This window comes from Anser cygnoides, chromosome 1, assembly GCF_040182565.1.
Source record: "Anser cygnoides isolate HZ-2024a breed goose chromosome 1, Taihu_goose_T2T_genome, whole genome shotgun sequence".
Classification (NCBI taxonomy): domain Eukaryota; kingdom Metazoa; phylum Chordata; class Aves; order Anseriformes; family Anatidae; genus Anser; species Anser cygnoides.
The window spans coordinates 184,238,000-184,264,561 of NC_089873.1; the positions used below are offsets into that span (position 1 = coordinate 184,238,000).

General features: G+C 47.1%; 2 protein-coding genes and 2 long non-coding RNA genes across 4 annotated transcripts in view; 2 read left to right on the top strand and 2 right to left on the bottom strand.

Annotated features, from left to right (window-relative positions):
• The window catches only part of TMEM272 (transmembrane protein 272), a 20,148-nt gene extending 9,665 nt beyond the window's left edge, over nucleotides 1-10,483 (bottom strand). Inside the window, exons 1-3 of the mRNA XM_048068370.2 lie at nucleotides 10,123-10,483; nucleotides 6,770-6,849; nucleotides 795-854 (exon numbers count right to left, since the gene is read on the bottom strand). Of these exons, the coding sequence (XP_047924327.1) occupies nucleotides 795-854; nucleotides 6,770-6,827 (118 nt within the window). The 5' untranslated portion in view covers nucleotides 6,828-6,849; nucleotides 10,123-10,483. The remainder of the gene's footprint in view (nucleotides 1-794; nucleotides 855-6,769; nucleotides 6,850-10,122) is intronic.
• Nucleotides 10,484-11,660: 1,177 nt separating this feature from the next.
• Nucleotides 11,661-18,263, top strand: LOC136789475 (uncharacterized). The gene is made up of 3 exons (XR_010828212.1): nucleotides 11,661-11,831; nucleotides 12,802-14,840; nucleotides 16,119-18,263. It is a non-coding gene; the product is annotated as an uncharacterized lncRNA (long non-coding RNA).
• Nucleotides 18,264-19,366: 1,103 nt separating this feature from the next.
• LOC125183277 (uncharacterized) lies at nucleotides 19,367-20,793 on the bottom strand. The gene is made up of 3 exons (XR_007165032.2): nucleotides 20,585-20,793; nucleotides 20,268-20,317; nucleotides 19,367-20,194 (listed from the first exon to the last, which is right to left on the bottom strand). It is a non-coding gene; the product is annotated as an uncharacterized lncRNA (long non-coding RNA).
• A 38-nt stretch (nucleotides 20,794-20,831) lies between these two features.
• Nucleotides 20,832-24,690, top strand: CCDC70 (coiled-coil domain containing 70). Its single transcript, XM_013179530.3, has 2 exons — nucleotides 20,832-20,930; nucleotides 23,877-24,690. The coding sequence occupies exon 2, from the start codon at nucleotides 23,943-23,945 to the stop codon at nucleotides 24,579-24,581; it is 639 nt and encodes a 212-aa protein (XP_013034984.2). The 5' UTR covers nucleotides 20,832-20,930; nucleotides 23,877-23,942; the 3' UTR covers nucleotides 24,582-24,690.
• The last annotated feature ends 1,872 nt before the right edge of the window (nucleotides 24,691-26,562 follow it).

Below are 26,562 nucleotides of genomic sequence, written 5' to 3' on the forward strand. Positions count from 1 at the left end.
TAATGCTGCTTGCAAAACCAGCCTTCGGGAGGTTATAAAGAGACAGATGGGCCAAAAAAACAGGTCGCGCTTTCAAAAAGGCAGAGAAATAGCAGACTAGATGATCCTTTCTTCCCTTCCAGCCCTATGCTTCTAGGATTTTTGCAGCGCAGTTAATACAGAGGGATCCTGATTAATGAAATCTTCTCGTGTCTCGGATGCTGAGCTTCCTCCCACAGTCAGAGCCAAAACACCCACAGTCCTTTGCCAGGTGCTGGTAGCCTAAGCAGCAATTGAGCTGAAGTAAATACACCAGTATCAAAGTGAATTAAAATAGGTCTGAGGCTCAGAACATGTCAGCAACTTCGTGGTAAAAAGAAATCGCAGAGCAGTTTAGGTTGGAAGGGGCCTCTGGAGGTCACCTGGTCCAACCCAATAATGGGAAGTGTTTCAGATGCCCCCGAAATAATCAACGTGCAGCCAGAAAATTCAGAGTTATGGGTAAATATAGAGAAACTGAAACCTTGTTAGACTCCAACATTTATCAGTAAGGCCTCCAAATGTCCTGACCCCTGCCCTGTGCCGAGGTGGCTCACACTGGAGATGTATTTAAGACAAACAGGATCAGCATTCAAGAGCTGCTTGCTCCCCGCCATACAGTGTGGGCTGTGCTTCTCTGTCTGAAGCTTAAATACCAACACACAGGTCTAACAGTTGGAAACTTTAAGGTTGCCTACTCGTTTCTTCCCACGAGATAACCTGCTTTGCAGTGCCAGGAAATTCATATTATTAAATTGCTTTAATAGTCGACTTACCTGTAAAAGTCATGGACAACGGTAAGGCAAGGAAAGCAAGGAGCCCAAATATAAAGCATGCTGTGAAAAAAAAAAAAAGAAAGAAAAAAGAAGGGAGTGTTATTGGGGCTGGTTGAAGTTTAAAGATCAGAAGTCCCATCCAGAGCTTTATGGGTGCTGTTTATCCATAAAGATGTGTAGCAAGAAAAGCAGTGCAGTGGGGGGATGTCGTGTTTATTGTGCAGTGACCAAGAGGACGAGACCAGCCAGCGGTTTGTTGCCCTCCCGGAGCTCAAGCTTCCATCTTTTAACTAATACTTTGTAGTCCTTACATCAGTAATAAAACAAGGAGAGACACGAAGTGCTTTTGTTGCTGCTGCTTCCAGATGTCTCCTTGCTAAGGCAAGGACCCGGCCACTGCCCTTAGCCCGCACCAGCTCCCAACACCACCAGGTGACTGTGCGCTGACAAGTAACTTTGCGTGAGCTAACCCATGGCAACTGATGAGCCGTAGCTGTTGGCTAAGCAAACAGCAGCTTTAATGCCATTACGCTCACTTTTCCTTAACAGAGATGGTCCTTGTTGCAGATGTGAAGAGTTTCTGACTGGTCTAACTCCCCGGAGCAGCTCAGTGCATGCAGCCCTGCTGCTAGGAGGGGGACTTGTCACGGGGATAGAGCAGCTCAGGCTTCACGGAGGGATGCTCTTGGGGCTGCACATAAACCCTTCCCTTGAATAAGTGGATCTGAGGTGCTTAGATACTCCTCAGAGAGCTGCTGGTGTGTCTGAGCCCTGGTACTTTCCCAGCACAGTCTGCTGCTGCAGAGGATGAGTGCTTACCTTTGCAGAAACCCAGAAATAATAGCGTCAATAACAGTGCGAGCAGCCTGTCTTTTACACGAGCTGTCACCTCTGTGCCTAATCACGAGCACTTCGCAATATTAAAGTGAGCTGCTGCTCCGAAAAATGAGGAGGAAGCATAATGAGGAAATTCTGTGGCGAGCATCCCTGCAGAGCACTTCTGTGCGTGGCTCGATCTGCAGGTAGCTGCCCAAGGAGGCAAAAGAGCAGTACATGGAGGTAGGCATAGATTGCACAGGGGCTGAGAAAAAAAAAAAAAAAAAAAAACAGAGTAGGATGTCTCCTGGGAAGCTTATGAAAAAAATCCGAGCTCATGCCCCAGAACTGCAGCCTCTGCAAAACAATTTGCTTCCTCCGTGCCGCGCAGGGGTGGACGCACTGCCTGCACCCTGCCACGCAGGGTGGATTTGCAGAGCTGCCACAGCACCGCCGTCAGGGTGCCAGCATTGCCTCCGTCTTACAGGAGGAGAAACTGAGGCAGGGGACACAGGGGCACCGTCAAAATTCAGGTTCTCCACCTCGTGGCCACTTTTCATGGGAACACACCCCCCACCTACACACTGCTTGTGTTTTCTCAGCAGGGAACTAGGAGCTCCTACTGCTGCCCTTGAGAGACACCTTTCTTTGTCAGAAGCAGCACATTTATTATCTGTATGAATTGGTGGAGAATGAAGATCTTTTGAGCCGAAGAAAGCACTTGTGCTCCTTTGTGCCACCCCCTCCTCCTCTTGCTGTTGGTCGGTCTCTCTCACATACACATTGCTCTGGCTCTCCTGTCTCCTAAATTCTGCACGGAGCAGAAATCCCTCCTCTGCTTGAGTGCTATCCTACACTTGACTAAGCTCCTTCAAACACTGACAGCCTGGAGCCTCCCTTTTCACCAAACGTCCCATTTCACGCTGGATCCTCTTGCTGTTGCATTATCTGGGCTGGTATTTTCATAGCCGGGAGCAGCGTTACTGCCGCTGAATCAGCCTCCAAGCACACCCACGCACATCCCAGCTCACGTCCCTGTAGCACCCAAACGAAAGCAGCTGAGCTGGGCAGGAGCTGCATCAATCACTTGGTGTTGCCCTAAGTCCTGTGATCATGGAGTGGCGTCACCCATGTTTTTGAGGCTTCATCTCCTCCTCCTGTTTCCGCAGGGGCAAGTCGGAGGAGGCACCCTGCCATTTCTTCACCGAGTGGTGCGTGGTGTGCTCGGTCAGCGGGGTGGGACGCTGTGGGGAGCTTTGTAAAAGGCTCGGCAGGACCCACATTTATGTGGGGCTGTGCATCTGGCTCACAGGTGGCCGGGTTTGCGTCTACCCAAAAGCTGGATTTTGGAGGAGAAATGGGAGGCAGGGACCACTCGCTGCTGCTCGGGAGAAGAAGATAATGGTTCATTAATTCTCCTCCCAGAGCAGTCGCCGGGAATGTATTTACTCATTATCTCCCCATTCAGCTCCAGCCTCTTAGGTCTGGAATTGGAAGGGCAGATGCGTAGTCTGGGAAGGCTTCCAGCTCCGTGCTCAACAAAGTGAGACGCAATTGACTACACAACTGGCAGGGCTCTGCGTCGCTCTGAATGCTGCTAGCAGCACTAAAAAGCGTTTCCCCCAAAATGTGTGCGTGTAGGGGCGGTTCGCAGAAATGCTCCTCAGGCAGGACACACGCGCTTTGCCTGGATTTGCCTGGATTTTGCTGCCCCAGTCTGGTCTGAAGACAAATTGCCCAGGAAAATGATATTTGCCACAAGGTAGTGAGGGCAGCCCAGTGCTGCAGAGAGGGAGCTGCTGTCTGGGCAGCCTCACACATGGCTGGTGATGGTTTTAAGTTGGGGGTCCCACCGCACCGGCTGGGCAGAGATGCCCCTGGACTTATTCCAAGAAGTAGCAAGAAAAAAGAAAAGAAAAGAAAAAGAAAAAAGAAAAAAGAAAAAAGGAAAAAGAAAAAAGAAAAAAAGAAAAAAAGAAAAAAAGAAAAAAGAAAAAAGAAAAAGAAAAGAAAAAGAAAAAGAAAAAGAAAAGAAAAGAAAAAGAAAAGAAAAGAAAAGAAAAGAAAAGAAAAGAAAAGAAAAGAAAAGAAAAGAAAAGAAAAGAAAAGAAAAGAAAAGAAAAGAAAAGAAAAGAAAAGAAAAGAAAAGAAAAGAAAAGAAAAGAAAAGAAAAGAAAAGAAAAGAAAAGAAAAGAAAAGAAAAGAAAAGAAAAGAAAAGAAAAGAAAGAAAAGAAAAGAAAAAAGAAAGAGAAAGAAAGAAAGAAAGAAAGAAAGAAAGAAAGAAAGAAAGAAAGAAAGAAAGAAAAGAAAGAAAGAAAGAAAGAAAGAAAGAAAGAAAGAAAGAAAGAAAGAAAGAAAGAAAGAAAGAAAGAAAGAAAAAAAGAAAAGGATAGTAGAAGCCAGTAGCCGCTAAAACCACAGGTGGGTGAGGGAAACGGCATTAGACATGAGCCAAGTCCCAATGTGCGATCACAGCAGAGAAAGAGGAGAGGAGATAGCTTTATATCTTGCACATTCCTTGAAATCTGTGGGTAGGAAAATCAGCAGGGCGGGTGCAGACTGCCTCCTGCCCAGCAGGACATTTTGCTGCCATAAATCCACTGTTCAGTGGAGCTTTCAACCTCCTGCCAAAGCTCCCCATGCTCTTCCACTGCAAGAAGTAAATGAACTTGAAATCGCCATCGACACCATGGCTGTGTCACGCTCTCTCTTCTGATCTGGAGTGATTTATGAGTATAAATCCTAACCTACCCTCTTCTTCGATGGCATGCTAATATGGCAGTAGGGCAGCCTACCCAGTAGAGTGCGTGACAAGCTCGCTGACACCAAACACAATAATAAATGAGGTGTTGGGTTCTTTAACCATCACTCTCAAATGCTGTTTGTTCTATGGCCTGCCATGTTTTTGCCATGAATCTATGTCCTGATAAAAAATGAATTATTATTATTATTTATTTATTTTTAATGAGCTGCTACGAGCTCCCAAACAAATTTGCATTTATCCCTGGGTTTGTCTTCATGGGCAAGCTGAGGAGCAGAAGCCCGGCTGTAAATTCACATTACTCCCTTCTGACACCCCACGGGGACTCTGCTCTGAAGGGGGCTGACTCACAGCAGTGCAGATGGCAGCAAATTCGGGTCCTGGGACCTGGGATGGATCATGCCTTGAGGCAGATGCGCGTGGCAGTGTGGGTGCAGCCTTGGAGATGACTGGAAATCAGCAGGAAGCTGGCAGCGTAACAGCGTGCTTACATGCAGCAGGTATCTTCATCCCCATTTTATTCCTTCGTGGTGTCTGCAGGAATCCCCTACAGTATTGAGAGGGGCTTGGGAAGGACTCCAGCCCCAGTGCAAAGCCACCACTGGAAGCAGAGAGGTGTGTCAAAGCTGACTTGCAGACCAAATCCAGCCTCAGATTCTGCAGCTGTTTGCTGCATGCCATCACTGTCTGCTTATAAAAGCTTGTGTTGCTGTGAAATAGCACCTTGGCACCCAGGTAAGCAATGCCAGCACCACAGCACCTAAAATTCAAGTTGCTGGCTCCTGCACTGACACCAGCAGTGCTGCTCTCACCTGCAGTGGTGTAGAAGAAGGAGGTGCCGATAGCCTGGGACCCTTCAAGCTGATGGGGAGGGTGTCTATGGGTTGTAGGTACTTTGGGGGTTAGGCAATGCTGCCGAACAGCTTGTCTGAGTTTTATGGCAGGTCTCTAGCTACTGAAGTAGAGCTATGTCACATTTTCAGTTCTTTATTTGGACCCTTGTGATTAATTTCCAGATGTACTTTTTAAACCAGATGTACTTTTTAAACACAATACAGGCATTACATAAAGAGCCATCGGTTTGCTTTGCAATAGACCCAGCATAGTGAATTAGCATTTTTTTTTTCTTTCGGTCAGTTAATTAAAACTGCCCTGATGTTCTGAACTTAAATTGCTGTGCCGACAATGAAAAGAATTTAGAATGATGCTGCACAAGTAGGTTGTCTCTTCAGAGTCGTTTAAATATCAGGAGACCATAGGTACAATATGGGGCTGTGCTGAAAGGCAATCTGAAAAATATACCCAGGATGATGAGAAAATGTGAAATTAAGCATCAGTGCACTTCAGAAGGGCTTGCATTTTAATGAACAGAAAATCAATTTGGGACGCAGTGGCTGATCCATAGCTAAAGCTGAGTTGATTTCAAACCTAAACATAAATAAAAGCTAAAGGTGATGGATTTCTTGGGAGGGTATTTTCCGTATGCATGGGTGACCGTGTATATCCAGGAGGGTGCTCCTGATGTAAAGGAGCACAGATGAGATGAGCTAATCCCATTCTTTCAAAAAACTTTCAGAAAGATCATTTGTTTTCTCAGGCATCCTTAAAATCCCAGTGGCAATACAATACCAGCAGGGAGCAGTGACATTTTACTGGTAGAAACAAAAATCCAAGAATACACTGGTTTAGCTTTTTTGCTCCGTGCACCCCTGGGTGCTCCTCCAGTGCCAGACCCAAGCGCAGCCCCAGCTGCTTGCCTGAATTTTGCTCTTCCAGAGCCAGTCACGCTAACATGCAGTTAGGAGTCTTTGCTGATTTCTGTTTTGTCCGAAGGACTGCAAGGCAGCGAGGAGCTACGAGGCTGGTAAAAGTTCCTGGTAAAAGTTCATTCTGAACTTGGAGAGCTGTTCAGGTGAAGCCAAGGCATTAGTACAAAAGACCCCGAGGTAACAGCTATGGGCTGACAAGTGCAGTTGTTTGTGTGGGTGAAGTATCAATTATGGGGAGTGGTGGAGTGTATTAAGGAGTTTTCTTCTTTGCATATTTGAGTGGAATTAGAAGTTGTTACTACCAAAATCTGAAAGCGAAAGGCACTTGTGATTCAGAGTAAAAAGGAGATACAGTCAGTGGGAGTAAGTTGCTTTAAAAACCTTGCATTTTACCCTCCTGCCAAATCTACTCTGATCTAAATAATATAGCTCAGGTAGGTGGTTTAGAGATAGAGCTACTACTGGGTGCTATAACAGCACCTAAATTGTTCAGAAAAGAAAGCAGAAGGGGAGAAAGAAAAAGAAACTTCAGATGGGACTTGATATTATCTTAATTTCGTTATATACCTATATATTATCTACAGGTCTGTTTAAATACAGAGGGAGGTTTCTCCCAGAGCTGCCTTACCATTGCTGGCAATTTTGGATATGCACCGGTGACAAGCTTTCTCCAGGCCGGCTGGCATTGTGAAGCACCTTTTGGGGTGTCTGTGGGGATACAGAAATGAACACAGTTATGAAAATCATAAGCATTGTCTTCAACTGACTCAACATCTTAGCCCAGAGTGACTCACACACTTCAGCAGGCTTTCACTACCCCAAAAACCCACAAAGCCATCCCAAAACCAGACAGTAGCTGTTGAAGCATTTCATACCCAGAGTCAAACACTGGCTGGGAGCTGCTTCCCTTCTCCTGCCACGCTGGCATCAGCCCATGCCTTCACAGCCTCCTGCCTTTGGTTTTCAGTGCTGTAAAACCTGCTTCCCCGTTGCTCCCTGCCTTGCCCCTTGCTTTTTGCCACCCTCTTCTCATACAGTTTCGCAGTGCTGGGTCCAGGTCGTTATGAAGAAGTAGAGGGTATACATGGAAAATGCCCACACCTGCCAAAGGTGCTGTGAAGCGGGGGGGGGGTGGGGTCGTCCCCAGAGCCCTGCTTTTGGTTGGGGTTGAGGCAGCACAAAGTTTATTTGACTTTGTGAGAAAGCCCAGTGAAACAGGTACAGTTTGCTACACGACACGAACCTCTGTGAAGATTATTTGGTGAGAAAAAGTGAATTCAGGGGAGAAAAGGAGGGCGAAGAGGGGGGAGAAAACAGTTTTAAGATCAAGGAAGGTTCTGAAGAGGAACGTGGAATAGAAACTGCAAACCCCAGGGAGCCCAGAACAAGATGCCTTTGATTAAAAAGTAGCTGGATTAGAAAGCAGCTCTTTGTGATGAAGAATTTTTATGAGGTGGTGCGAGGGATGAGCAACCAGCTAGGCATCCAAGGCCGGGGCATAAGACACCACTAGACAGTTCAACAGCATCCAGTGTCCATGGGAGTGTTGAGGGGAGTCCAGAAAGCTCCCACACACACACGCACATGCTCCAAGCCTCCAAGACACCACAGGTCCATCGCCAGCACCAGCGGCATGAATAGGTGGAGAGAAACAAAACTGGGGATGCTCTGCGGTGCAGGAGAAATATTGACCAGAAAGGGGCATGTGTGGTGATGGTACAGGAAAGAAGAGCCATCCCAAATCACACCTCTTCTCCCTGTGGTCTGCAGGACCTACCAGACCAGCGGGCTTCTCCTTCAAGCACCGGGGCCCGTGAGTTTCAGCGGCCCAGGACGCTCTGCTACCATGGGGTATGGGATGAGGCCTGCTCCCTGCCCATTGCCGATTTTATTTCCTATCACATCAGGTGTAGCTGCTGTAATTAGCCTCGCAAATCTCAGTGGGCATCACTGTGAGTACTGAACAAATTCGGGGAGCACATATCCCCCGTCCAGGCCTTCCTCAGAAGAGCAAGTCCTGGGCCTTTGGACCGCAAGCATTGGCAAATGTTTTCGGGAAGGAAATGAGCTCTGTTGCATGCTCAGGGAAAACAGGAGGGAGAAAGGGAAACTGGTAGCTTTCACAGCCAAATTACACCTTAATTTTAAGCTTTAAAACATTTGGTGAAGATTTATTCTTGAAAGTACACAAATAGACATTCATTTTGAGTGTACTATTGGCTACTGACATAAGTGCTCTAAATTATGCACAGAGATCAATAATATTTATCTTTATACATATCTTCATGTCTAGAGTTGCCTTTGTGGCAATAAGTCTTACAGAAGCCCCATTAACAAAACCGATGCCACATTAAAAGTTGGTTGAACACCAAATTGTCATGAGCAGATCCGTGTCTGGATAGGAATGCTGTATTTCCATAACCAGAGGGTAAAACGTATGTTCTGTCTAAATTTGCTGTTATTTTACGCTACAGGGGGAAAAAAATGGTGAAGACAAACCGAAGGAGGGCTCGGTGTGTGTGAGCATGTCCCCACCTAGTGATGGAGCCCCGAAATGACGGTGAACCAGAGCTCTGGCATGCAGTTGTAACAGGTAAAACCGAGTAAAATCGTGACGGCTACACAGAAAACCTGCTCACACAAGGGCACAATACACGTAACCACTAGGAGATGGTATCGACTCATTCCTCAGACCCTGGGTTTCACTCCTACAGGACCGACAAATCCCTCGAAAAAGGCAGTGTTTGCTGGACAAATGCATTTTGCCCCTTCACCCCAGCTCGTCAGTGACTCTGCAGGAGGTACCGTGAGTGTTAAAGTTAAATATTTTCCTGCTTGCCAGTGCACGAGGGTGCTAAAGTGCAGTTCAGCTGGCAGGCAGCTTAGGAATGGTTTTGCTGTTGTTGAAAACTATCCCTGCCAAAGCTGAAATGATGTCCGAAACTCGCAGTCTGCAGACTTGTCAGATGTGCCCCCACATGGTACCCAGTCCTGCTTTGCTGGAGAGTTGGAAAAGCCACATACAAAGTGGAAAACTCAGCCAAAAGAAAAAAAAAAAAGAAAGTGAAAGACAGTCAGCTTCTGGACCTTCTCCCAAAAGTTGTACGCTGGGGTCACTTCCAGAAGGTGACAGCACCTACCCTTGCATTCAGAGGTGCTAGTGATGGGGGGACAAGTTGCTGAGCCCCTGCATCTCTCCATGTTGCCACTTTTTGGGGTGGCAGGTTGCAACCCAGGGAGCACAGAGCATGGCCCCCTACGCCTCCCACAGCCTCTCCCAACACCGCTCCTCTGCTCTGTGCCCTCTCTGAAGGTGGCCAGTGGCTGCTGCCCGCCTGGCACCAACGCCGTGTCCCACATCACTGGCTTCTTTTGTAACTCTGCTCCTTGTCCCAACAAGCAGCAGCGATAAGTCTCTGTAGCACAGACCCTCCAGCCCAGTTCTTTTCTTTATTTCAGGCAGTTTGGGCTTTGAAATGTTGTGCCGGTCATTATTCTCACCCTAAATGTTTAGGTTACAAGGATCAAAAGAAAAGGAGCACCGTGACCCACAGCATCAGCCCAAAGGAGGACCACTTCCACACCTGCCCTACAGCATTCAGTCTCTGCTCAAACTTAGCTCTGCCCTCTCCCAGCTTCAGGTGCCCCAGACAGGACTCAGGAGCACAGCAGGCAGATTCACCAGCACTTCCTAAAACCCCAGCACCCACCCAAAACTGTTGAAAGGTGCAGGGTCCTGCTGGGACACAGCTGGTGCTCATGGTCCAGCCAGCCCCTCCAGGGCAAGGGCTCTTCGAAGGTTGCTAAAGAAAATGTTTTTTCCTTAAAAAATTCACAGCGAAGTTAATGCTTAGAGACCATTCTAAATTAATGTAATTCTAAAGTAATTCCAAAGCCAGTTTCCTCCTGACAAACCCCACAGCCCCACACTGGCTTTTACCCCCCACACCTTTCCAGAGCATCCTCCACCTTCCCTCTTACCTGCGAGCTCCGCGGGACCCGAACCCCTTCACTGGCACTCCTGGGAGATGGGGCTGGGAAACCACAAAATCCAGCCTTGGGCAGAAGCCAGGCGGGAGAGCGTGCCGGGACCCTGCCCGTGGGGATGAGGTGTCACAGGGGCTCTCCGGTGCTTTTCTTCCTCCTCGTCTCCTGTTCGTGCACCTCTTGGCAGCTGGAGGGGCTGCGGGATGCGGGATGTGGGATGTGGGATGAGGGACGTAGGATGTGGGATGCGGGATGCGGGATGTGGGATGAGGGATGCAGGAGCTCTTGCCGTCGGAGCCGATCCTCCTTCGTTTCCCCACTCCCACGGCTGGCTGCAGCCACAGCCCACCCGGGCGGCTCCACAGTGTCAGCAGGGGGAAGCAAAGGGCCCCACAGAGCTGTGGCTGTGCCGGAGGAGAAAAGACAATTCCTTCGCAAAATCTCTTATTAAAAAAAATGAATAATGCTTTCTCCTACCATCAGTAGTGAGTATTGAGTGCTTTGTCCACACTTCATGCAATTTCCCCCCTTCCTATTGATGCAATCGGTAGAGCTCTTTGCATAGCTGAACTAGCTAGGAAAGCTGGCTGCTTTTTCTTTTGTGACTACGGTAGAGGTCTGTTTGTTAGGTGGGTGCTTGCGTCCCGTCAGCAGGTGAGAGCTTGCTACCTCAGGTCTAGTTCTGTGTGTGGCATCACCTCCTGGACAGCACTTGTTCGGTGCAAGAGAAAAGTGGATCTGAGGGACAGCGCTTCACCAGGGTAAGCGACAGCATTGGTGAAGGTGGATGTGCACTGTGAATCCTTCCAGAAAGGCCCCGCAGAGAAGGGGCAGGTGACCTGCTGCACTGGTCACCGGCAGGGAGCTGGCGAAGGGACTGCTCTGCCTCAGAAGGGACAAGCCAGCCTTTGGCTTTCAGGGTGGTGCAGCTGTAATTCCCAGCTTACAGCATTGATAATTGTCAGCAAAATGTACAGGTGGGGGCACAGACACAAGTGCTGAAAGCAATCAGAGAGATCTAACTTCCTGCACCTGCAGCTTGGCACCTTCGTGAGCAATAAGCTCCAAGAGGCAGCAGCGAGTCCTAGGGAAGGAGCTGGGAGCACAAGGTGGGACAGCAGCAAACATGGGATAAAATCCTGCTGTGAGCCAATTCTGCAACTGTAAAGCCGGACAATTTCAGAGAGAAAAGGAAGATTTTTGCTAACGTGGCTTTAGATACAAGGCTGGAAGCTTGGAGAGTTTTGGTTAAGGGACTTTGGCAGCTAAGCAAAGAGTAAGACAGCTAAGCAAAGAGTAAGACAGCTAAGCAAAGAGTAAGACAAAGGCTTTTATTCACTGCACTCAAGCAGGAGTTTGTCTGAGCACTTAAGCAGGAACCCAGTGCCTCTGTATGGTCAATAAGAAAACTCTCCCAGAAGACTCTTGATGCTCTCCACTGTCCTTGAAGAGGTGCAGCATGAGGGCCCTTGGACATATGGGCTGAGTGGCCAAACCAGGCAGCGTGGCTTTGTGCGGTCCCAGTTCTTCTTTGCTATAACCTAATAAAGCTCCTTCTTCCAACAGAAAGCCGCTCTACCCAGCTGTTCCCAGGCACTGGCACATCACTAGAAATAGCTGGAGCATCAACAAGTCTTGAAGTCACCACCTTGAGTCTATGCCACTCACCTCTTTTGGGGTCCTTTCTCGCACCCTCACCAAAAGTGAGTACTTTTGCCATCGGGCTTTCTCCTAACTCACTGACTCAGAAGTCAAAATCAACACAAAAACAGTCCCCCATCTCCTACATTTGCTGTTATTTTCAAATTGGAAGAGTCTGACTTGGTTTTCTTAAGTGCTGCATGTGATCAGGGATGTCACATTTTCTTGTAAAAAATGTCCTCATACATTGAAATGAATTTCTTTCCCATGGGAAAGAAATGCAGTTTACATTTAATTTCTTCCACTGTTCAAGGCAAAGAAAAGCATACTTATGTGCTGAGAAGTGCTCTGCTCGCTCAGGGGAAACCAGCCATCAGTACTGACTTACCAGCTTTTTAATGACCAACTGTAGGGATCCCAGAAATTATGGCATTCAATCATCACAAAAGATCACGGCGAAAAATAGCTGGGACCAAGAGTCCCTGTGGGAAGCACCACCGGCGCTGGTTCTAGCTAATCAGCAGTGACGCTTTGGGGTGCCATTAAACTGCTCGATTCTGGTGGTTTTAAAGGCAGATTTCAGGTAGCCTCGAGGAGATGCTGACTGTGACCTGCTGCTAGTGCTGTCGGGATGGTGAGTTGTTGTCCTTGGTCCAAAGTCTCTGGGAAGTGTGAGCCAAGGGGTCACCGTCTCCATCTCCTGGGATGTCTCAGAGCTGCAGAGCTCCGTGCAGGAAGGACTTCGTAAAATGCTTCTGCCTGTTCACACACGCAAAATCAGACAAGGCACTTTCTTCTCACCCACATCACTACAGAGATTTTTGTGTGTGTGACTGTCACAGTAAGTTACAGAGCGGCTTGAAGCCTGCCACTGTGGCTATTTCAATTCCTCATCTTCTTCCTGAAAGACTGTCTTGGGGAAGCGAGCGTTATTTGCTGGTCTCCATGGCAGTTTACTTGGCCAATGCCCAAGAGACAAAGCAGAAAATGAGAAAATATCAGACTGTCTGCTTCATGCTTCTCCTTACTCAGGGCAATTGATCATAACGTAATCTAAGAAATGGATGGAGAAAGGACCAAATGTGCTGGATAACCTATGGGAAGAGTAACTTCAATAAAGTCCGGTAAGGGATAGCTTCAAATATGTAACACACAAGCAGAGGAGGACTACATTTGCCTAGGAAAGTAGATTAAGAGCCACAAAAATACCAGCTGTGGCTAAGGACATCTGCAAACCTCTAGTCCTGGGTGCTGGGAGATCATCCTAATAAAGTAACTGGAGGTGCTTCCTGGGTCTGGAGCCAGGGTCCAGGCCAGGGTCATGGGCAAGGTGTTCTGACCTCATTTGCTTGTGTCTTTGATACTTCAATGACTCCATCAAATGGGATTGAAATCAACAAATGGATTCAGAAGTTATTAGAGGAAACAGCCAGACAGCAAGACCCAAGGCTACGGCACATGGTGCATTTCCATAGGAAGCCAGGAAAAAAATAAAAATAAAAATGCTAGTGTTTGAAAAGTGACGAAAAAAATGACTTCCTCAGGAATGTGTGCTGTTTTCCTGTAGTGAATAAAGAGCTTTCTGTAATTTGTATTGAATTGCATTCATCACAGGTTGTCATTCATCACTGGCAAGTTGGGAGGTGAATCTGTGAGTTTTCCTGGGCAAAGAAAGTTTCCCTTGAAATAACACATGCAATGATATTAAAAGTCCAGTCCTTATTGCCCCTGCTACCTGCCAAAGTAACAAGCTGTGCAAATTATTTTGAGCAAAATTTACCTATAAGCCCTGAATATTAATCAGGAAATTCCTATGTTCTTTAAACCTGCACTAATAGAAAGTGGAATTACTTAAAATATGAAAACCAAGGCTCCTGCTGAGGTCCATGTATTTGTTTATGCCACTATGGAGATGATAGACAAGTGTGTAGAGTTTGTAAAATCCTTGGGGAATCCCTGAAAAATGGAGTGGGGAAAAAAAGGATTAGCTCCAACAACAAGGGCATCATAAAGCTACTGAACATTTCTCTCTTAATTGTGCTTCGTGCTAGAGAATAAAGGAAAGTTATCACAGCTGAATAAAACGCTGAATTCTCTTAGCAGCAAAATGCCTCATTTAGTATAATAGCAGGAATAAACCTCTCAGATCTAAAATATGGTTGAGAAAAAAAAAAAGTTAATAACTCATAAAGGTTTTACAAACAATGAAAAAAGCCAAAGCCTGTAAAGTTACTATGCATAAAATATGATAATCTAAAGCAGCAGTTTAATTTGCACTTCTGCAGATCAGAGCTAATATTCCCACTGTACACAGCCATAAATAAAATATATTGTTCCACTGACAACAGACAAAAACACTGTGCATTTTCATGTGTTTTATTTGATTTTTTCACTTACAAAATATGCCTTTTGCCACCTGTCATTGCATTTAGCTCAGAGGATAACAGAACAAACTTGACACCATATCTGTTAGCAGGACTGAGGATACTAATCCTCCAAAGGCAAGGACCCAGATCCTTCCTTGTAGTCTTGTGGGGAAACAACCGTACATTTATTGTCGAGTGATTACAGCGTGCAATAAAAACTTGGTGAAGAGTTTCCAAGCAGGAACACTGCAGAACGGTTGAGTGACTCCAAACAAGCGGAGGACGGAGTTCACTGCAGCACTCAGGTACAGGGAGCTGGGAATCTCTGGTGCAGTTGTCTACCCACAAACTTCCATTAGGGCCAAGGGAGAGCAATTAGGGCCATGCTGGAGATGCTGGACCCCCATATGAGAGAGAGAACCTGCAGAAATAACCCTCGCCTCTGTGTATGTTTGTGTGTGAATGTTTAGGTTGGAGGTGGGAGTCCCAGCGCATGGTTTGCTCGAGAAAGGTGCTTCAGCAGCAGCCATGTGTTTCCACGTGCAGAACATAGCATTGGCTCACGGCTGGAGAAGAAGGCATCCACAGCAGGACCAAGGGCATGCTCACCTGCACGGATCATGAGGGGAGGAGAGCACTGTTCGTGGAGCAGATAACGAGGGAAGACAGAGCACAGCACCAGGGAGGAGCGTGAGTGTTAAGCAGGTAGGGGAGACAATAAGGGTCAATGAAGCCCTTCACAAAAAAAATGCCTTCTTCAACAGTGATGCTTCCTTCCAGGCCAGTTTCTATTTGATCAAGAGCCCAGGAGGATTCCCTGTGGTCTCCAAGATCTTGCTCTGCATTGAGGAGGTTGTCACAGTTCTCTAGACACCTGGACATGCCAGCACTGGCATGGCATAACAAGACCTGTATTTTGGGCTCTCTTTGGGTCTGTTCAAGAACTCTGTGTATCCTGAGTTTCAGGTACCAAATACAATTTTAGATCTAGTTGCGGATGTATGAAAGCCAGGTTAGGAGACAGCTCAGCCTGGAGCTAGATTAAATTGGGCCTCTGGCTGATACGTGAGCAAGCAGACTCTCTTGTGCAAATGGTCCAATTTTTGGTGAAATGTTAGGCCTATCGTTGCATCTCCTGCTGAAAATCTGTTTCAGAGGTGTGCTATCATTTGTGGCCCAGTTATGAATTCTACTGTCCCAAGGGTTTTCTTTCTCTTTTTCCTTTGTGAGTGAGATGTGACAGTCTGTTTGGGCTGCACAAGTACCTCAATTCTCAGCAGATGGCACTATGCTCAAAGGTTGACTCTGGGAGGCACAGGGGAGGACAAGGTCCAAGAAGGAGATGTAGAGGTGTTTTTATGGAGTTTGGGTACATAAGGAAGTTCCCAGTACCTGGCTGGCAAGCTGCAGCTGCTGGTGCACAACCTCAGCCTGCCCCAAATGGGTCAAGAGTGGGGAAAGAAGTCACATTCCCCTGGGCAGAACATGGAGTGGGTTCTAGTGCCTCCAGCACAGGCTTGGGAGAAGCCTCACGTCCTGTGCAGTGCTCACGCAAGAACAGCAACCCCATGCACATGGGCATAGATGTGAATGTGGGATATGGGTGTCTTGTATTCTTACACCATCTCATCAGAAGCAGCACTTCTGCTTCCTTGGTCCACAGTTCCCCTCTGCAGTAACAGCTCGCTCACATGCTTCATTCATGTTCCCCACGTGGCACAAACCAAACAGCTGTCTCAGGAGTGGCAATTCCCGAGACAAATATCTCAATTTAAAATTCAACATAATTTATCATTTGAATGGAGAAATAAAGAATGGGAAGAAGGAGAGGCAGAAGGAGCAGGAGGGAGGGGGACACAAAGCAGAAGTGCTGGATGTCTGCTTTGTATCTGCTTTTGCTTTGCTTTTTGTTTTGATCTGAGAGTAAGCAGAAGACTAAGATAACTGAGGTGCTTTTATATCTTGGTCTCTTCTTATCCACAGGAGGAAGAGAATAGCAGCAAAGAAGATACTTGATATACGTGCTGGTGATTGCAAGTAGCACAGCCAAAGCTAGTTTCAAGGGATGCCAGATTCAATACAGGCCTCGAGTAGGGTCCCCAAGAGAAACCCAGCACAGAAGGATGATCTCAGTGGTCTTTTGCTCTGAGGCAGAACAGGTTATTGAGCATTTTCCACCAGTCTTCAAAAACAGTGTGCATATGAGGTCCAAAGCGTTGATTTGACTAAATTGGGTGCTTCCTGCCTCATCTCTGAGTTACAGCTGGGGTCACAAGATCCTCAGATCTGCAAGTCCAGCACAAGTGGACTTAAGAAACAGCAAGAACTAACTAAGAATGATTTAGGACTACAGCTTACCTCACCTGCAGCCAAATCAGTTAAGAAAGCATGTTGCAAGGCCTACTTAATATCTTCAGGGGGTAGGAAAGGGGCACAGAAACCAGAGTGTGACACTTTTGTTGACCACACTTTGCCCTGAGTATTAGGGAGATCTGCGCGGTAACTGAAAGAAAAGGTCTGTGTTCCTTTTGGAGCCTGCTCAGCTCACACCCTGCCTGTGTGTAGCAGGTACCTGTCTGACTCCAAGCTAAAATGTAGAAAAATGATGGTGTGAGGCTGTTTTGGTTTTCTTTGTTTGACCTAACCATTCGGTGTGTTGCCCTCTGTGTTCACCTTGGAGGTGTTACACTGCAGAAACCTCTTTGGAAGATGTTCACGAGGACTGGTCCTCCACTGAAGCCTGAGGTCATTTTTGTGCTCTCTTCCCTCGGTGCACTGATTACCTCGGGTTACTCACACCCTAACACGTGACATTTCATTTGCAGAAAACTTCGTCCTTGCTTTCCCTGAGCTCTTGGCCATTAGTTTCCTCCCCAGGAGATGCTGATTGCTGGTGCTGTCCTTTCACGTATGCCCAGTTCATTAAGCCATTCAAGGTGCCACCTACTGCAGCTGCAGAGAGGGCATGGCAGTCCTGTGCTGAATAGGACAAGAGAGTTCTCCTGTTTAATCTGTTCAGCCTCACTTCTCCAGGCACTGTCCTGTATTGTATGTGCAGTACACAGCCTAAGTGCCACGGCTAGTGGACACCCTGTGGGTTACTGTAATGAGTAATAGTAATAAAAACACATGGTGAGTCTTTTTTTTTTGATCAACATTGCTGACTTTATTCGGTATTAGGAAAATAGCAATATTGATATTTGTCAGAAATTATAAGAGATTGACCTAAATGTAGTGGGAGGCCTCATGACATATATAAACAGCAGAGGAGAAGAAATAAAATGAGAAATGCCTTCTGAAAAGACAGAGGTGTGGGGTATGTGGCTTGTTTAGATGAACCTACAGGGTTGACGTGTTTGTTTGGAATAGGTTTGTTAAGATGGTTTCTCAGTTATTTGTGGAGGTGCACGGCTGCAAAGGAAAGACGTCTCCCCCTCATATTACTGCTTTTGGAAGACGATGATGTGATGGAACATCTGTGAGTGAGGGACACTGACTCTGGGAACTCTGGAAAGTGTTTTTTGTTTGTTTTTGTTTGTTTGATTGTTTGTTTGATCGTTTGTTTGATTGTTTGTTTGTTTCTAAAGCTGATACTTCCAAAATGGGATTGTAACCAAAACTGGGCTTTGATACGCCACTGGAAGGTGCTTAAAGTTCCTTCCACCAAACATTGGTCTGATTTCCTATGGCATATATGGGGCTCTCAGTAAAGCCAGTTAAGATATTTTTGTGATTCCCCATCTCTCGCCATCCCATTTTCTCTCTAAAAATATCTGCTTCCAAAGCCCAAAGATACCTGAGCACTTGCACGAACAACAGTTGATCCCTCACGTACGGTAACATTTCAAGGAACACAGATGCTCCCTTGAATGACTTAGCTCCACGTGGAGAGAAATTAAAGACTCCTGACAGGTGAGAAAATCTGGCGAGGTGTCTATAAACATTGGTTGGAAAGTGACTGATGCCATTTTAATGAAGGATGAAGGGACACCGAGGCAGAGCAGTCACTCACCCACCCTGAGGACCACTGGTATGTGGTGGAAATGTCACCAAAGGGCAAGCCTGTCCTCACTGCTTCGAGCCATCACTGGGACAGTGACAAACACACACACACATAGAAGCCATAGAATAGGAATCATAGAACCACTGAATCATTAGGGTTGGAAAAGACCTTCAAGATCATCTGGTCCAACCATCCCCCTACCACCAGTGTCACCCGCTAAACCATGTCCCTAAGCACCACGTCCAGCCTCTCCTTGAACACCCCCAGGGACGGTGACTCCACCACCTCCCCGGGCAACCCGTCCCAGTGCCTGACTGCTCTTTCTGAGAAGAAATGTCTCCTCATTTCCAACCTGAACCTCCCCTGGCGCAACTTGAGGCCATTCCCTCTAGTCCTATCACTGGTTACCTGTGAGAAGAGGCCGACCCCCAGCTCCCCACACCTTCCTTTCAGGCAGTTGTAGAGTTGCAGGGCTCATGCTGGCGAACTGCGGTTGATCCTCAGAGCTGAGGCTTCCTCTGTGCATCGCCTGCCAGCAGCAGCACCGGGACCATGATCTTAACTGGGACATCAGAGTGCTTCTGTGGTACAACCAAGGGGGGCTTAGGGGTGCCAGGACTGCTGCATGCTCTGGGCAAAGGATCCGGGTGGCTCTTTGTCTCCCAGCACCTCTTTGTCTTCCAGGTGTCGTTGCCACGGCAGCGGCCGCCTGTCATCGCTGCACTGGGTGAGAAGCGGGCGGTTCACAGTGAAAACAGCCCCCAAATCCTCATCCATATACAGAATCCAGACAAATTTCCAAGTCCTGAGAATGCCTCATACTTTCCTATGTCCCTTCCTCCCCCATTCCTTCTACCTTGAGAGGAAAAATGTGTGTTTGCTTTTCCTGATGTGCCAGAGACCAACGTTTAGCCCAGCCAGTCCTTGCCAGGAAGATTGTTGCTGGTAGCAGTGATGTTGGAAGTGCTTTGAGCGAAATCCATCCCTACATTTTTACCAGGAAATTTGTGTTGAAATGGCAAAGGATGAGCAGTTGAAAGATGAAAGACCCTCTTTGTCCTCTTCAGCACCGCATCCTACTTGGTGAGGAGGAAAGGGACTATTGAAAAAAAATCAGAAGAGGAAGAAAAAACGTATCCTGCTGCAGCAACCCTGTGGATTGATGGTGAAAGCTGGAATGACAGAAATTTATTTTCACCAAAAGTTTCACCACGCCACCTCCGCACTCGGTGCTCATTGTGCTGCTTATGTCACTTGTGTCACCAAAACCTCTTGCCTAGAAAAACAATTTTTCCCTTAAAGCTCAGACAGCAGTTGACTAACTAGTATTCCTTCCATCACTAGTGTTTTCCAGCTATGGCGTTGAACAGGGAGCTATACCAGGAACATACAGTACATAAAAACATTCTGGGAAGAAACAGTCCCTGGAGGCAGGGATGAAGCAAACCTAAAAGAAGAGAAAAACCTTTACACTATCAAAGGCAAACCCACTTGCAAAGATGGAAATATCTCATCTGGGAAGAAGAAAAGGGGTTGGGGGTAACAAGAGGCTTGCCAGGACAGCAAGACTTTCTCGGTAAACAGGATTGTATTTGAACTATTCCATGTAAAACAAACAAACAAACCAAACCAAACAAAAGAAAATGAACAAAAAACCCCACATAGTTTCTGAACTTCAGACAAGGAATATCAGAGCCATTCCACTAGAAAGAAGTATTTTGGTAGAAGCTTCTTCTAACTAAAGTATTTTTATACATATTTAAAGTATTTAAAGTATTTTTATTTTATCCAACTAAAGTATTTTCAGACCTTTGAAGGTCTGAAAAAAAATAATAAAAAATTGAAGACCTGAAACAGCTTCCAAGAGTTGTCTCCTACTAATCGTGATGGTTTTTAATCCTGGTTTCTCATACACTCCTTTTGAAGCATCTCATTCTTTCTACCTGTCCTGAGTTGCCAGCTGAATCGTTTTTATCACCAACCAGGTTCAATTACTGAGATTAATTTGGCTCAAGGTCTCACGAGCAGAGGGATTCCTGTGGCTCACAGAAGCAGTCTGCAACCAAACAGAAACTAAACAGCTTCCTCTAAAGTTTAATACAATTTCAGCAGAAAAATGGGGACATTACCTGCTGTCACTAAAGTGCCTCTTCCACATCCTGCAGTATCAGGAGTTGAGCTGCAACAGGAACACAAATCCAGGTTGAAGTACCTTCTATAAATACAGTCCTGATCTTCAAATCCATTCATCCATCGCTTCTTCCCAATGGCTTTGTAGGACCAACCAACTTAAAACTCTGCCTACACATTTAAAGCAAGCCTCCAGGTAGATTTAGGATCACAGGTGAACTTCAGGAAAGTGTCTGGTCTTGTCTGTATGTATGCTTAGCTTTTGAGCTCCACCACTTGATTTTGTTCAAATAACACGAGATACAATAGCACCTACCCTAGCTGACAAATTCAGGTGTACAACTGAAAAACATGATCTGAGCACGTGTCTAACATTTAGTGTAAGTGCTGGTCATGTCTTCCAGCAGGTAACCCTACAGCAGGAGAGGTGACGAGAGCAATGCAACCCACAGGTGGGTGCTCTTCAGAAACAACCAGGATGAAAATGAAGCAAAGCACCAGCCTTGCCTGGAGCCCGGGGACTCCTTTCAGCTCCACCCTGCATCACTTGGCTTTGAATGGGTGATCTGAAGCTTTGTGAAATTACATCACTGTAGGTGCCCGGCGGGTCACGGTCACCAGTGGGCGTCAGATACCCGGGTGCCGTAAAGGACTGCACTTCTGTAAGTATTGCATGTCCCTGTTAGAGAGTTTTACAAATGCTAAGTTTTCCAAAAGCAGGACCACAATCACTTGATATCTTTGGGTTCTTATATTTTTGATGGTAGGAGATGGTAAGAACGAGAACAGGAGTCCTGGGAAGTAAAGGGGTTGTTTTATCCATTTCATTTTGCATCTATCCATAAGACTTCACTCCAGTAAAAGAATGGATCTGAGATTTGATAATCAATCAGATTTGATAGCCATTAGTTCTGCACTCTTAGAGATGTCTGCAGAAACCCAATTATTACTATTTTGATGACAATGGAAAGAGCGTTTGCAGACTTGTGGAACAAAATGATGGAATTTAGTCATTTTCTGTGAGATACTATTGATGCTCTAATTGAAAAATATACTCTGATGTAATTACCCCACATCTTTATAAGCCTGCCTCAGGAGCACAATAAAAGAACAAATGGGAATATTTTTACTGTACCATGTGAGAAAAAGTCCTCAAAGTTTTACTTGTATTATGTCATGAACGTTCTGGAGATGGAAGCTTCATAAAATTAAGATGTTTTCCTAATTTGATTTGGCAGCCTCTTGGGGCAGGATCTGAAGGCAGCTTTAAGCACAGAAATCAAAGATGGACTTAAAGGACGGACTCACACATAATATGTGGGTGCCCTGTGCCCTGGTATGCCTCAGGGTATCTCCTTCAGCTTCCACCTGCAGCTCCTGAAGGACATAGGTCTCCAACATGCTCCCATTTCCCAGACCACCTGCAGATAGGTTAGATATGCCCGAGTGCCTAAAATGGCACTGGATGCTCGTGTGTAGGCTCCTGGTTTGCTTCCTCCGTGCCAGAGTCAAAGTCGTTATCCTAAGGAGTTGTTCACCTGAACCCTGAAAGGGCAAGAGGGAAAAGGAAATGTCTCCTTGGCTCTCCTTGTCCTTGTTTCTTTGGTTCTGCAGTGCTTTCAAGAGCGAATCTGCTCTGCTTTTGCAAAGAAACCAGCCCAAAAACGTTGCGCGGGGCAGTGTGCCCCCAGGAGAGGCTCAGGCCCTGACTCCACGGGGCAGGACAGGGCACAGCCACCTGTGGTTAGCTCTAGGAGACCCATTTCTGCACACAGGTTTCTAATATTACCCTGGGGGGTGCTAGCAGCCAAATCTGTGCACGCTAGAGCAGCGCTTTAGCTCCGGCGCTGTAACTCCCCTGCAGCACCAGCACTTGTAAGGGCCTACATCCTCCACATGGCCCTCTGGTTGGCGTGGGGAAGAGATCCTAGTGTAAAATCTCATCCTCGTGTTGCTAAGAGCAAAACCAGACAGCGTGAAAGCCTGCAGGGCTTGCCACCAGCATCAGCAGTGCAAGCACCAAGCTGGGCAGGGCTGCACTGAGTCCATGTGATGGGACTGATGAGGTGCACAGCTTGCATAGGCTACAGAGGACCTCACCTAAAATACCTGTAGTATCACGATCTATGCTAATGAGTGCAGCAGAATTGTCTAAGTGGAAGTGACAACACCTTAATTTTAAAGAAAGGATGGTGTATTTGTGGTTGTTAATGGGCCAGGAGCCCCTTACCAGGGTTAAAGGGATGGCTGAGGCTGAAATGCCATCACCCTAACTGCTGCCAACTGCAATCCCAAGGAGCAGAAATGTGCTATTTACTGCCATTTCTGCACTTAACAAGGACCTGCCAACCCAGGAGCCCCTCAGAAAGCTCAGGGAGAGCAGAGCTGGTGTCAGGATCCCCTTTGGTGTAGGAGAAATGGCTGGTGCTTCAGCAGCTGCTCTGAAACTCAAGTAATAACATACTCCAGGCAATCAGCATTTGCTCACCTAATTTTTCCAGTCTTCTAGTCATGTGCTGTGGTACCACTAACCACCCCCCAAAGATGAGACAGCCCAGCTCGGTGTACACACCAGTTCTTGCTGGGATCCTTGCCATGCTAAGCGGGAGACACTGGTGGGCCCACAACTCCCTCAGAGTGAAGCACAAGGTGGCTGCCTTCCTCCTTTCCCGTGCCCCGAGCACCCACAAAAAGCTCCTGCTCTAGGAGGAGGTTCAGGAACCAGGAAGCAGCATGAGGAGAAGACAGCAGAGCCAGGATTCTCCTGCATTCACCCAAAGACCCCCAGCAGGTCCCCCCCGGCACACTCCCTGCCTCCTCTATCATCACTGAGAGCACGCACATCTTGCCATCATCTCCATTGCATTTGCTGCCCCTGGAGCCTTTCCTGATTATTCAGTGAGGGATAGACAGGCTCATAACATATTAATAAGCAAGTTTTTTTGTTTTGTTTTGTTTTGTTTTTTATATATTTTTTTTATTTATGACACAGCCTGCTCCCTGCTTTGGGCTGGAGACACTGTGCAGTAAGTCATAATAAATATAACAAAACAGTATAAATAAGTAACCAGCTTTAATCCTAGCTGCAGAATTATTAGGCAGGTTAATGAATGGAAAATCAGATTTTTGTTTTCTCTTCATTGTTCAAGTTTCTCTGGAAGCTGTGATTTTCAGGGTCTACCTGGGACTCTATGAAGGGGCAGAAGACAGCCAAGATTCAGAGAGGCAGGAGTGACTCAAGCACCAAAAGGAAAGGCTGGTGCCTCCGTCCTTCACTTTGGGACCAGATGAACTGGGGATCAGGGGGAGCAGTGTGGTGCCACCGGTTGGTGTCAGCACAGACAGCTCCTGGTCCCTCTCAAAAGCAGCAGCACCTGGGGTCACGTTGGGAAATGACACAGAGAAATCCTGGCCTTTGTCCCACATCGCACCAATTCCCTTTTAGGTACCACCACAGCTAGTGCTGGCTGAGACCTGGGCAGGGATTTCTTTTTCACTTATGATAAATGCCTTTATTTCTGGTATAATGTTATTTTAAGCCAGTTGTGATGTAGGTTTGGATGATAACATCACTGGCACCCATCAATCTTCTCTCCTATGGGCCACAGAGTGAGAGGTGGGGGCCAGGCTTGGTCTCTGCCCCCTCCGTCAGCAAGGACCACCGAGGCTGGACCATGAACCAGAGCTGCCATTCCCAGGTGATGTCCTGCTCTTCCTATTTCTCCTCCCGCCAAGAGAAGCTCCTCAAGAAGCTGCAGGCTGAGAAAGCCTTTCGGGAGGAGGTTCAGGGCTTTCAGAAGACAATGAAGAACTTTCGGGAAAAGATCAAGGCATTTCGGGAAAAAATTGGAGCTTTCAAGATGGCCATCCAAGCCTTCTGGGAGGAGGAAAAGCCCATCTGGGAGGAGGAAGCTGCCTTTTTTGAGGAAGAAAATGCTTTTCAGGAGGAAGCAGAAACCTTCTGGAGGGAATATTGTGACTTCTGGAAGCACTCTAATGCATTCTGGAAGAAGGATGCAGATTTCTGGAAAGAAGATCAGCTCCTCTGGGAGGAAGACAAAGTCCTTCTGGATGAGGACAGAGTCCTATGGGAAGAAGAAAAAGCCCTGTGGGCAGATGAAAAAGCTCTCCTGGAAGAGGAGAGAGCAGTCTGGAAAGATGAGGAAGCACTCCATGAAGATGAAAAAACCCTTGAGGAGGAGAAGATATTGATCTGGCAGGAGGCCTTTGGTCCCGAGAGAGAGGATGGGCTGCTCCTGGCTGTTGCTGGGGTTGGTTCTTGGGGTGTTGCTGCCTGCAGAGGAAGAGCGTAAATTGTTCTCCTAGGCTTGGAAACAGGAAAGCCACATATACGGGCATTTATTTAACAGTGCTGCAGTTCAACCACTTCTCTGAAATAACATCTCTAGATATACATGTAAATCAGAGTAGTTTGTTTGCTTGTTTGTTGCTGCTATTTGCTTTAAAGCCATTGCACACCTTTTCACAGAATCACAGAATCACACAGAATCACAGAATCGTCTAGGTTGGAAGAGACCTCCAAGATCATCTAGTCCAACCTCTGACCTAACACTAACAAGTCCTCCACTAAACCATATCACTGAGCTCTACATCTAAACGTCTTTTAAAGACCTCCAGGGATGGTGACTCAACCACTTCCCTGGGCAGCCCATTCCAATGCCTAACAACCCTTTCGGTAAAGAGGTTCTTCCTAATATCCAACCTAAACCTCCCCTGGCGCAACTTTAGCCCATTCCCCCTCGTCCTGTCACCAGGCACGTGGGAGAATAGACCAACCCCCACCTTGCTACAGCCTCCTTTAAGGTACCTGTGGAGTGCGATAAGGTCGCCCCTGAGCCTCCTCTTCTCCAGGCTAAACAACCCCAGCTCCCTCAGCCGCTCCTCATGAGACTTGTTCTCCAGACCGTGAGGGAGACGTCAGCTTCGTTGCCCTTCTCTGGACTCGCTCGAGCACCTCAATGTCCTTCTTGTAGTGAGGAGCCCAAAACTGAACACAGTACTCGAGGTGCGGCCTCACCAGAGCTGAGTACAAGGGCACAATCACTTCCCTAGACCTGCTGGCCACACTGCTTCTTATACAAGCCAGGATGCTGTTGGCCTTCTTGGTCACCTAAGCATTATTTGTTCTTTTGAGGTCTTGCAGTCTGAGCAATGGGTGGGTAAAGCCATGAGGTGAGGGTTTCATGGCTGAGATCACGTTCTGGAGCTCACAACCGCTCACCTAACTTTTTGAAGTTTCTACCAACTGAGTCAACAGTTTATATAGAATCATAGAACCATAGAATCATTAAGGTTGGAAAAGACCTCCAAGATGATCTAGTCCAACCATCCCCCTACCACCAATGTCACCCACTAAACCGTGTCCCTAAGCACCACGTCCAACCTCTCCTTGAACACCCCCAGGGACGGTGACTCCACCACCTCCCTGGGCAACCCGTCCCAGTGCCTGACTGCTCTTTCTGAGAAGAAATGTCTCCTCATTTCCAACCTGAACCTCCCCTGGCACAACTTGAGGCCATTCCCTCTAGTCCTATCACTGGTTGTCTGTGAGAAGAGGCCGACCCCCAGCTCCCCACATCTTCCTTTCAGGTAGTTGTAGAGAGCAATGAGGTCTCCCTTGAGCCTCCTCTTCTCCAAACTAAACACCCCCAGCTCCCTCAGCCGCTCCTCACAGGACTTGTGCTCCAGGCCCTTCACCAGCTTCGTAGCCCTTCTCTGGACACGCTCCAGGGCCTTGATGTCCTTTTTGTAGTGAGGAGCCCAAAACTGAACACAGTACTCAAGGTGCGGCCTCACCAGAGCTGAGTGCAGGGGAATATCAACTGTTAAATGATGACCTTCCAATCCTCCACATTTAAGAGTCACAGTGGAGACTCCTATGAGTCTTAATGATGAAACTCTTGCTGTTCCACCAGGTTTGGACTCTGACTCCCCGCATAATTTCTCAGGAGCATGACAGGAACATCACCTGCTCGGTTTAACCCCACACAACCTCTGCCTAGCTGACAGGGGCAGAGGGTGGGGAGAGAAGTGGGAGAGATTACAGGAGTCAGCAGAGTGTGGGAACAGATGCAAGCTGGAGGGAAAGTTGGCAGCAAGTCCCTCAGCAAGGGGGAAATAAATTTAGCTGTGTGAGTATGTATGTGTGTGTAAGATCAGGAGAAGATACACACAGGGATTTGGGTTATTATTCACCTGCTGAGCAGCTACTGCCAGTGCACCACCTTCTTCCACAGCGTGCAGGAGCTTCTTGCAGAAAATCCTCGATAGCTG